Genomic DNA, 12,910 nt, shown 5'->3' with positions numbered 1-12,910 from the left:
AAATTTTAGAAAAAAAAAATTAAAAGCCTGGTTGCCGGGTTATTGATGAAATTTTTATATTATGAAAACCATAAAATCAAGTTTGTATGGCCTTATTTGGTCTCAAAATATTTTCAGTTCCGTTAACTCGAAAATCAAGAAAAATCCTGCTTTTAGGTGGGTAGTTTTATAAATATTTTTATCGAAGATAATTAATTATTCAAGAATTATATTTTAATAGTGTTATAAGTTATAATATATGATTTTCTAGTAAATTAGTTATAGGAAATAAGTTAATTTTAAGATTGTATCATGCGTTAGTGAGATGGAATCATTGACACAATGAATTAGAAATTTTAATAGACATGGACATTTGTCTGTTTATTTGTTCTTTATATAATATTTGTCTATCATTTCTCAGAGTATCCAAATATAAACAAATATCAAATAATATCACCATTTTATTAGTTGCAAAGCACAAAATTACATCACAATTAAATAATCATTGATCAAATAAACTTTTAACTAAATAAGGAAATGACTCTAATTCTCAACTACCCACAAAAATTTACAGTGGGAACTCACTTGGACCTGCTGTTAAAAATAAAATTTTACGAGCAGAACCACATAATAAAGATATATCCTTCACTCCACTTAAAATTATGTGGTCAAAGAGACAGAAAAGAACTATAGCATGCTACTCTATAGGACTTCCTCTGTGCTCATAACACTCTCAGGATGGTTTATGCTTTATAACCGTCGGAGGAGTTAGGAGAGACTTATGAAAATTGGCTGCAAATGGAGCAGTCCGTTCTCAACTCGCGGGCCCTTCTCCTTGATACTTTATCCTTTAGTAACGACCTGCGTAGGAAACTGGTCCTTAGGAATATCTCTGCAAATTATAAAAAAACCTAGTAATTCAGAAAGAAGTGTCGCGCAAGAGCCATCGAGGTTTGAGTCTGCGGCACTCACGATAACCGCTGGGTTAGAGTAGCCATCAATGGGCCGGGTCCCTGGCAAGAATTTTCGCGCAAAATTAACCAGACGAAATTTCCCATATAATCATACCAAATACTATAAATACCAGGTGCAAAAGTGTTTCTTTTTCAGAATGATTTCGAGAGCTATGTAAAGAAGATTTCCATTAGGGTAGGGAAATAACCTTTATAAAAAAAATATCCCGTGACAATCTCAAAAATTAATTTTAATTAATCGCACGGGCGATGCATCATCGAAACATCACTAAATTGCAGTGGTTTTGTATAAACTTTTATATTCAATTCCATTAAATATTATTATTCAAAAAATATTTATATTTTAATAAGTTATTAATAATAAAAAAAATCTATATAATATAATAAAAAAATACATGTCGATCTTCTAACGTTTAGATTAAGTCTGTATAAATAATCTTGAATTGTGTAGCATGATTCAGTGCCTGATTTAAACTTAAAAGTTAAGGCCATTTATTTGATCGGAAAACGTATAGATTTTTTTAACTTAGCTAATTTTTGATCGGTTAAACAAAATTTTATTGCGAAGATATTTTTCAAAAAATTTTTTTTGCAAACATATTTATTCAAATAATCTTATTAAATGAAATTTTTAAAATTTAAGTCACACATTTTCGATTTTAAAGAAAAAAATCACTGTATTTATTTTTAATGAAGTGATACAATAAAAAAAACAATAACAATAAATAAAAAAGATAAGTAAATGACAATGATCAAGGAGAAAGATGCTAATAAAAAAAATGAAATAACAATGGAGTAAAAAGGGAGTAAAAAAGAGTAATGAGAAGTGATAGGAAACAAAAAAGGAAAAATAGGACATGATGGATGATGAAAAAGAGTGATGGGAAACGAAAAGGAGTGATGGGAGATGAAGAGGGGTGATGGGAGACTAAAAGGAGTGATTGTAGACGAAGAGAAGTGAAAAGGAGTGATGGGAGACGAAGAGGAGTGATGAGGGACGAAGAGAAGTGATGGAAGACGAAAAGGAGTGATGGGAGACGAAAAGGAGTGATGGGTGATGGAAAGGAGTGATGGATGACGAAGAGGAGTGATGGGAAACAAAAAGGAGTGATTAGAGACAAAATGGAGTGATGAGGGACGAAGAGGAGTGATGGGAGACGAAAAGGAGTGATGGGAGACGAAAAAAAGTGATAGAAGACGAAAGAAGTAATGGGAGACAAAAGGAGTGATGGGAGACGAAAAGAAGTGATGAAAGACAAAGAGGAATGATGAAAGATAAAAAGGAGTGATGAGAGACGAAAAGAAGTAATGAAAATGAAAAGAAGTCATTGAGAGACAGATGAAGATGTAATAGAAAATAATGGGAGACAAATAATGAGAAGTAGTATAAAGCGAAAAATGATGAGAGACAAAAATAAAAAAGTGATCATGAGGAAACAAAGTAAAAAATAAACCATAAAGTAAACAAAAAATGAAGTTAGTAAGAAATGAAATATAAGATAAAAACGAAATAAAAAAAAATAAAAAAAAATAAAAAAAATACCTTTATTAATTGTAGAACTGAAGAACTAAAATATCTGAAAAATAATAAAATAAATTAGTGAAAAACGAAATATGAAACAGAAACAAAATAAAAAATAAAAAAATGAGTAAGAAACGAAATGTAAAGTGAAAAACTGAACCTTACTGGAAGAACTAAAGGACCTAAAAATGATGAAATAGAATTAAATATGTAAATTAAATAAATTATATAAATTTATTAGTCTAATCTTACCATATTGTAAATATTTATTATCAAAATACTAAGAAGTTTTATCCCCGGCGCAGCGCGACGGGTTACACCTAGTTTATAATAAAATTTTTTATTATGTAACATTCTGACCCGATATCTTTATATTTTTCAATTTAATCTGAAACATTTTTCAGGTTACAGGTTGGGTCAAGTCAAATATAGTAACCTGATTTGGCCCAACAATTCGGACGAATCTTTGTGAGAGGTGGGATGGTGATGAAAGTATGAAAGGTACAATAATAGGAGATGAGATGAAGAGAGATTATTATATGTTCTGTCATAAGGTTGAGTAGTGTAGCGTCTGAACTCTGAACCTACCTAGTGAATTTATTAATTGTGGGGCGTTGTATTATATTTAGTTAACCCTCATATCAAATAATTCGATAGATTTTTTTGTGCCAAAATGATGATCATATCCCGGAATGCATTAGATCATTGACAATCATATCTTAAAATGAAAAATTATGAAAAATTGTGAAAAATTGTGTGTTTTTATGGATTAGTTAGTGCATTTTTATGGATTAGATTTTGCATTTGATCTAACCATAAGTCCAAATTTGGATGAAAAAGTCTCAGATAATTTTATATATATGTTAGTATAGCGAAGCTAACGTTTTCCTAAATGGAATGGTGTACCAATAGAATTAAGTTTAAGAAAATTTTTAAAAATATATACAAATATTTTTAATCTGGAACAATTTTTAAATCTTAATCGAAATTATAAATATCGAAAACTACAAGTAGATTGGGAAATTACATTTTATCTACTACAAGGAGACCAAGGTACTATGCATACAGATTTTTATGAATCTAAGTTAAAGCGAAAAAAGGTTCAATTTCTTATTGAAGAAATACCTACAATAGAACATATTAAAAAATCATGTTTTTCAATTTTTAAAGATCGTTTTTGTCCAATATGTAATATAGAAAAAGAAGAATTTAATCATGTTTGGACATGTAACCAAAGATCAGAAGACAATTTTATATTAATTCAACAGATAAAACAAATTTTAATTGATAGTATTAATGATCATATAGAAAATCAAGCATTATATGTAGAAGATATTGATTTGCCAGATTTACCTTATATTTGGGATAATTCAATTAGAGAAGATTTTTTTACAAGTATTGATATAATAAAAGGAATAATTCCTTTAAGTTTATGTAAATTTATTAATGGAAAATTAAAAAATTATAAAAAAACAAAGGAAATTTTATATAATTTCCGGAAAATTTCTTTCAATTTAATTAGAGATTTTTGGAATGAACGATGTTCTGTCTATCATGAAATTAATATCGCATTAGGAATTACAAAAAATGTTTTAAAAGAACAATATGGTAAAGAAAAATGTATAACAACAAAAAAACCTCCTACAGATAAAAAATATAATGATACAGAAGGATTAGTTAATTACATTAGATATGGAGGAAAAATAATTGATTACTATAATTGTTGTGTACCATAATAGCGTAGCTCTTTGTTATTATGTTTATAGAATTTTTAATTTATTAGTAGTAGTGTAGTTAATTAAAGGTGCAGTAGGTGTTAGTGTAGTTTATAAACGCTATTAAGGTTGATACGTCTTCCAGTAGTCCATCAAGTAGATGGGTGAAAGTTGTTTATGGGTCGGCAGTGGGATTTAGATCATCTCGTAGAGCAATTAATTCTTATCCCCCCCACAACTATTTAGTAACTAGTTAGCTAGAGCTTTATTTTTGTAACTCGCGTTTTGTATCTTTATTCTAAAATTAATAAATATATGAGTTGAACCTTAAAAAAAAAAAAAAAAAATAGCGAAGCTAACGTTTTTTAGATTTTTTTTTGATTGAAAAAGGAAATAACTTTCCATTTTTACTTTAATTTTTTCTCTTTTCGTAAAAAACTTTTTTTTTGTTGAAAAAAAAAATCAAAAAAATTTATAAAAATAAAAAAGGAAATACCCTACCATTTTTGATTTACTTTTTTCTCTTTTCGTTAAAATTTATTTTTTTTTTATGAAAAAAAAAATCAAAAAAAAATTATAAAAATGGAAAAGGAAATGGGTTTCCTTTTTAATTTATTTTTTTTCTCCTTTTGTAAAAAATTTTTTTTCGTAAAAAATCAAAAAAAAATTTATAAGATGAAAAAGGAAATGGGTTTCCTTTTTAATTTATTTTTTTTCTCTTTTGTAAAAATTTTTTTTCGTTGAAAAAAATTTATATTTATTTATTTATTTTATCTTTATATATCTTTTTATCTAAAAAAAATTTTTATTAAAGAATTCATAAAATTTAAAAAAGGAAAATACTTTCAAAATAATTTTTCTTAATTAATGATTTTTTGATTTTTTTTTTAATAATAATTTTACTCCATTAAAAATATTTTACTAATAGGAAATTTACAGTAACTTTTAAATATTTATTAATATAAAAAAAAAATATTATTATATTTTCAAAAATTTAGGTTATAGTACAATTTAGCATTAGTTTATTATTATTTTTTTTAATAGATCACTAATATCACTGATTTATCGTAATAATAATAATTTTTTTTTTTTAAATAATTTTATGATACGAATTTGCAGATCACTATATCACTATTGTAGTTTAAAATTGTATATCAAATGGTACGAAATGACGTTAAACTATATAATAAGGAATCAGGTGACTACGTCCTGAATTATCTGTTATTTAACCAGGATAAATCAAGTGATTAGAAAATCAGGTGATTAATTGGTAGATCATGACGAAAGAATCTATAATTAGAATACTTATATTAAAAGAAATGGTTTGAAGGTCAAAAATGAAGAAAAATTAAAAGTTTAAGAACATGAAAAATAATATGTACCAATACTTGTAGTTCGTATGAGCAGAAATTTTATGAGATAGGAAATTACAGGTTTTTCAGTAAAACATAGTGTTAAAAGGCGCAGAATGTTTCTTTAGGAGACTATTTATAAAATCATATATAAAGGCGTAAATATTGAAATTAACATTACAAATTTGGGAATGTATTTGAAAATTAGGATATTAATTTAATTACTATTTAGTATTATTAAACCAAGTATATTATTGTATTTATTTATATTATTAATAAAGTGTTATTTTGTTAAGTCCTAATAAGATACCAAAACGTTTCGTTATACAGGCTTAGGTCTTACACTATTTACAGCTGATTTATCGTTCTTAAAAAAAGTGATTAATCTTAATAAGGAAATCATTTTCTTATTTCAACCTAGTAAAAAAATTCTTTGAATTTATGAAAAAAAAAGATTGTAATAAATTTTAAAAAAGGAAGACAAATATCAAAAATCAATATAATATATATATATAAAATCAATAATCTTTTGATTTCGTTAAAAAAAAAGAAAATTTTCATAATTATAAATATTATATAAAAATTTTCTGTCATCTTTTTCATAAAAATAAAACAAAATTGTAAAAATGGCTGCTACTATGAGCGTATTCTGTCTGGTAGAAACCAAGTTTAATGATTCAAAATCTGGAGCAGAGTTTGGGGATGCAGTTTTCAAAATAGGACCACAGTCTTATGAAAAATTTAAATGGAAAGTTTTTTATAATACACGCAAAGGACCTCATTCAAAACAGTGTCAATCCTTTAACGAAAATGACATTGTACATATGTTTGGAAAATTTACATTCATCAAAGTAGAGGGTATTGAAACAATTGCAGTTAGTTATCTACTTTATTTTGATATCTATTTTATAAAAAATTTTTTTGCTTAATTTAAAATTTAACTATTTTGCATTTTTTTTAGTTGGTCTTATCAAGTGCTTATACATTTAAACGAAATGAAGGTGGGAATATGCGCAAAGACCTTCCTGATCAAACTCCTGTGATGTCTTTTTTCTCACGACCTATTCCAAACTCTCACCAAATTATTGACACTGTGAATTCCCTTAAATCAACTACAGATATCTACAGTGCATATAACAATGAAAAGACACGTCTTCATTTTGGCATTTTGTATAATGTTATAAAACAAAGATGGGCAAATATTGCAGCACAATGGAATAGCGATAAAGTGTTCAATATAGTTGGCCACTACGCAGCGGCCAAACAGAACTACATCATAGTAAATGCCACTGAGATAGACTATGAAGATATTAGCAAATCTCCTAATACCTCATCTGATTCATCAAATGCCGCCTCCTTAGATTCTCAGGCTAATATTATTAGCAGATTTTATGATTCTTTGAATCTACAAGAATCTTCACCTACTACAACTACTCATAATATTAACTCTAATCAAATTGCTCCTGCAAATTCCTCTCTTTCTTCTCTTGAAACTTCCAATTTATCTTTATCACAACAAGTTATTTCTAATCATATTACTCAGGATGTAACTTCCAATCCATCAATTTCGTTAACTCCACCATCACAATCTTCTACTCCTATTTACCATCAATACCCCCAATCTTATCAACCTAATTCTACAAATTCACCTAATTTAAATAACACAACTCTTTTACCATACCCTCATTTTAATCAAACACATCCTATGCCCCATCAATTTTCGCCTAATTTACAACATATTCCACCCAGAAATACATCTCATGAATCTAATTCATCACAACTTAACCCTTCTTTAAATAATAATAATTGCATCGTAATTGAAGAAATTCCACCAATACAAACTAAAAAATCACCTAAGAATCCAAGAAAACGTGCTGCCCCCCCAAAAAAACCAAATCTGTCTAGTACAAAAAAGGTAAAAACCCGTAGTGATACAAAACTTAATCCAAATTCAGAACAGGGAGTTATGGGTTTAGCAGTAGCAAGTTTATTAGAAAATGATGAATCGAATGATTCTAGTAGTAATGTGGCTAGTACGCCATAAATCTTTTAACACTATTATATTCTATTTTTTAAAACAGAAAATATTTTATTCTTTCTTTTTATTTTGTTTAACACACATTAATTATTAATAAAATTATATTTTTTTATTATTAAAAATTTAAAAAACAAATCAATATCGTAATAAATCAATTATTATTAAATAAAAATGGAAAACAATGATAATTACATCATGCAGATCATTTTCGAAATCCTGCTAAAAAAAAAAATATTTTATAAAGTCTGTTATAATAAATTATATCACCTTTTTTTTAAAACAAAATATTTTATTCTTTCTTTTTATTTTATTTAAGACATATTAATAAAAATTATATTTTTTTTTGTTATTAAAAATTTAAAATATAAGACAAAAAATCAATAACGAAATAAATTAACCATTAACTAAGAATGGAAAACAATATGCAGATCATTTCCTAGATTCTTTTAGATTTATGTAAAACGTATGAAATCATCTTGCTAAAAATAATCCGCCTGTTTATAATAATATTTTACAAAGTCTATTATGATAAATTATAATAATTAACAAACAAATGAACTCCTTTTTCCAAATTTGAATAAACAAGATACCTATTTTATTAATTAAATTGCGTTGTGTATTTATCACGTAAAATAATATAGTAAATAATTTGGTATATTGTTTATGATATTTAATAATCTCTTTATATTTTACTAACCTTAACCATTAATAGAATTTTCAAATAAAAATATTAATAATATTGTACTATATAATAATTAAACAGGAGAAATATTTATATTGCAACAATATATTACGCCAAATGTATTATATCATTTGAAAATACACTTCCTTTACCGTTTATTTATTTTGTGCAATTAATAAAGAAATGTGAAAATTATATGAGCTTTATCTTGACTTTTATCCTTCGTCTTAATTTTTTTCAATTTCTTATTTTTTAGAAAACTATTATAAAAACGCATCATCAAACTTCTAATTTTTAAAAATATAAATAAGAATGCCTGCCACCTTTATTAATTTAACAGCAGATCATTTTACAAATAATGGGTCTCAAGAGTTCGACTGGACATTTCTAACAGGAACTACAGTTAGATTTAATGCTAATTCAAACCATAGTCGACTTCCTACTATTAACAATACTACCCTGACATCAAGCTTTCCTGTATCTTATAGCAGCTATGCTCCTTGGCGACCTTCTAGAACCCTTAAAAATTTAATGGAAAGATTTGATAATTTAATTTTATACCAATACCCATGTATCCCATGCAGCTATTGTGCAAAACTACTTCATCCTGTTGAATGTAAATGGGAAAATTATGATCAAAGTAAAACCTATCCTTTGGAACATTATCGTTATAATTATCCAAATATCAAATTGATTTTTCATCCAAAATCTGCCCCTACACTTAGAATAGCTGTTTGTTCTTCATGCAAAAATCCTCACACTAGAAGAAATCCACCAAAATACGATCCTATTCCTACTGAAATTCAAAATATTCCCTCATATCATCGAATCTATCTATCCCCTGTTCATTTAAGCTGCTCATTAGGTAGATCTCCAAATAGTAACAACTATACTACATATCGTCATCTTAAAGGATCAATTGGGATGTCTAAAAATATACATGCTTTATCTCTTTATTCAGGTACTATTGGGGCAATCCTTACTAGTGGCCAACACAATTCTTGGTACCATCCTTCTTTAGATGCTGCAGCCAACTGGTTAAGATTAAACAATCCATTTTTCAGACAATATCAACATTATTACAATAGAGTGAATCATCAGGGTCCACCAATAATTATTCCTACTGCAACACTTTCATCTTTAGAAAACAATGTTATTTTACCAGAAAGTTCTCAGATTCGTCCAACTAATATTGTGGTACCACCTTTTGATCTTGATCCTGAGATTCATAACGAAGATTATCATTATGACAGATTAATGGCAGGGTTCATAACTAATCCTGAAGATAAAATGTTACCTATATCTTATTCAGATCCTAATCTTGAAGCTCTTATTTTTCCTGATCTATTTCCATTAGGTAAAAATCACTTTGGGGATATTAACAACTTACCAAATAAACGTCCAATGATAGATACATATGGTAGTTATGCACGATTATTATTAGGGGGAATAGACCCCAGATTTAGGCTTTCCTGGTACTGGCCTTTTTACACATATCTTAATCTTAAACTTAGAAATCACCAAAACAGAAATAGAATTTTGAAACAACGAAATGCAAATCGTGCTGATCATCTCACACTTAGTGATCTTCTTGCTCTTAGTGCTTATACTGGTAGACCTATAATAAATGAAGTAGAAACAACAACTATACCTTCATATATTCGAACTGGTGATACATACTGGAGGAAAAAGGAACACCAATTAAATACAATAATGAAAACATTTGGTTTACCCCAAATATTTTATACTGTTACAATGGCAGAAGGGAAATGGAAACATTTACATGAAATTTTAAAGAAAACTGATGATGGTAATACCATTCCAACAAACCGTCCCTTTCATGTATATCATCATTATCACAATAGATTAAAATCCATTCATCATTACCTTTGGAGAAATAAAAATATATGTAGTTGGGGAAAATGGCATCATCATTGGGAGAGAGATGAATTTCAAAATAGGGGGGCGATACATACTCATGGTATAGCATTTGTCGAAAAATCAATAGATGAACTTGTATTAGATAATGTGATAAGAGCTGACTTGCCCGATCCTGTTCTTGAACCTGAACTTTATCAGAAAGTTCTAGCTCATCAAATTCATCATTGTCAAGAACGTCATTGTGGTGGTCCTCCTGCACCTGGAAAAAGATGTTCCAAGGGTTTTCCACAACCACTCTCAGTCAATACTTATGAAGATGAAAGTACTTTACGTTATATTTATAGAAGAACAAAAGAAGAAGACAGATGGGTAGTACCATACCATGCTCCCACACTAATGTTATGGGATGGTCATATATGTTTCCAATATGTCACTTCAGCTCACTTGCAAAAATATTTAATAAAATATGTATCTAAAGCTGAACCATCTGAACTTTTTGAACTTTACGAACATGATGCAATGAAATCACATGTATTAGGAAGACGACTAGGATCCATGGAATTAATGCTACTCTTATTGGGTAAAACTGTGTGCAGGTCCTCTATTGCTGTTGAATATCTTCCAACACTTCCTTCTAGCGAGAGAATAAGGTCAATTAAACCTATTCATATATTACAGGAAGAAGATATGGATCCATATTGGTCAGATGCTGTGGATAAATATTTTGAAAGGCCTTTGGATCCAATATTTGATGAAATCACCTATCCTATATATCATCGAAAATATCGACAAATATCTAGACCTTCAAATAATAATACTAACTATTGGATTGATGTAAAAGGAAGATATATTGTAGCTCGTAAAAAAGAAATTCTTGTAAGATTTCAATATCTAACTGCACAGAATGGAGAATCATTTTTCTACCAACAGCTATTGCTCAAACTTCCTGTGAGAAATGAAGATCAAATCAAATTAAATTTTCCGAATTATAGAGCCAGGTTTTGTGCAGAATTCCCTAATGAATATAATAATGCCATTAGTCATTTACATCAAACTTCATATACAAGAATAGTACAATTTACTGAATCCTATCTGCAACATTTAGATAATCTTTTATTTGCATTAAGGGAAGACCTTCAAACTATTGGTACTGGGAAAACTTTTATGATCTTTCAAATTATTGAACTTTTAAAACAAAGGAGACAAGATTACATCTTGATGGCACCAACAGGAGTGGCAGCTGAAAATATTGGAGGAAAAACAATTCATTCATGCTTGAGAATTAGTGATGTTCTTAATAATAGGCAATCATTAGCTATATATGATCAAAATTTGCGCCAAGAACTTATGAAAATAAAAGCTATAATTATAGATGAAATCTCAATGGTTTCAGCAGATATGCTATCATTCATTAGTAACTTATTTGCAAAACTACATAATAAGCCCATAGAATTTGGAGGAATACCTGTTCTATTAATTGGAGATCTATTTCAATTACCACCAGTTAAAGGTGCTCAAGTATTTTACTCACCTGTGTGGAAAAGATTTTTCCCATTATTTTTAACATTTTCAAGAAGGCAGCAAGATGATTTACCTTTTTATTCTTTATTACAAAATGTAAGAATGAATACAATTACAGATGATGATAGAAAAATGATTCTAGAGAAAGTGAAACAGCCTCCAACTGCTTCCACTCCATTGGATACTACATTTATAACTGGGTTTAAACAACTAGCATATAATATTAATACTGCTATTGCTTTGCAATTACCCTCATTAGAACCTAATCGATCCCCAATTGTCTCTAATGCAATAGACTATTATAATGATGAACTTAAAAGTATTAACGAAACTGATAAAATGTTCAACAAACATACAAATTATCCATCTGAAGTCATCTTAAAGGAAGGATGTCGAGTCATGTTCCTCAATAACAAATACTTTTCTAAAGGGATTTATAATGGATCAATAGGTGTAATATTGAGAGTACTAAATGAATCTCTTGTAGAAGTTGTATTTCCTATTTCTACTGGAATGCTAATTATGAAGGTAGAAAAAGATACCGCATATTTTGTATTAAATGGTGCTCCAGCCAGACGTACACAATTTCCTCTACAAAATGCATTCTCCCTTACTGTTCACAAAACGCAGGGCCTAACATTACCCCATGCCACAGTTTCGTTAGATGCTTCTATGTTCGCATATGGCCAAACTTATGTTGCTATGAGCAGAGCAACATCATGGAAAAATCTAGATATTACGTACTTTGACCTTAATTCCATCAAGGTGGATAAAAATGTAATCAAAGAATATGAAAGATTACAGGAGGAGAATAGGGTAAGATTGCAAAATTATCTTATCAATGTTTAAAATACCTAATCACGAAAATTTTACAAATTATATTTCAAATATTTTAAATTTTCCTTTATAATCTATACTATATTCTTTTTATATAATTTTTCCATATATTTATTTAAAATTATTGTTATATATAAGTATATTATTGTTTATTTAGTTTTTTAGACTTGAATCTAGGTCAGTAATCAGATTAACATTATGCCATTACACCGTTATCATCAGCGCTTTTTTTTTCTGATTGTTATTTTTAATAATAATTATTTTCCTAATTACCATATTTTTTTCCTAAAATTTTTTTTGTTCTTTCAAGTAATATAATCAAATAAATGATTTTTTTTATTTGAAAAAACATGTTTGCATAATTCTTTAGTTAGGATAAGTATATTTTTATTATTTAGTAAAAATAAAA

The 12,910-nt window shown here is 28.0% G+C and overlaps 2 protein-coding genes across 2 annotated transcripts; both read left to right on the top strand.

Moving 5' to 3' along the window:
- Window positions 1-6,168: 6,168 nt before the first annotated feature.
- Window positions 6,169-7,586, top strand: OCT59_020137 (uncharacterized protein; the record flags this gene model as incomplete). Its single annotated transcript, XM_066148977.1, has 2 exons — window positions 6,169-6,417; window positions 6,504-7,586. 2 exons carry the CDS (start codon window positions 6,169-6,171, stop codon window positions 7,584-7,586), a joined length of 1,332 nt encoding a protein of 443 aa, XP_065989933.1.
- Window positions 7,587-11,766: 4,180 nt separating this feature from the next.
- Window positions 11,767-12,104, top strand: OCT59_020136 (uncharacterized protein; the record flags this gene model as incomplete). Its single annotated transcript, XM_066148976.1, has 2 exons — window positions 11,767-12,005; window positions 12,095-12,104. 2 exons carry the CDS (start codon window positions 11,767-11,769, stop codon window positions 12,102-12,104), a joined length of 249 nt encoding a protein of 82 aa, XP_065989932.1.
- Between the last annotated feature and the right edge of the window lie 806 nt (window positions 12,105-12,910).

The sequence above is a fragment of the Rhizophagus irregularis genome, chromosome 3 (assembly GCF_026210795.1).
Source record: "Rhizophagus irregularis chromosome 3, complete sequence".
Classification (NCBI taxonomy): domain Eukaryota; kingdom Fungi; phylum Glomeromycota; class Glomeromycetes; order Glomerales; family Glomeraceae; genus Rhizophagus; species Rhizophagus irregularis.
This window is presented reverse-complemented; position numbering and strand designations above follow the sequence as displayed.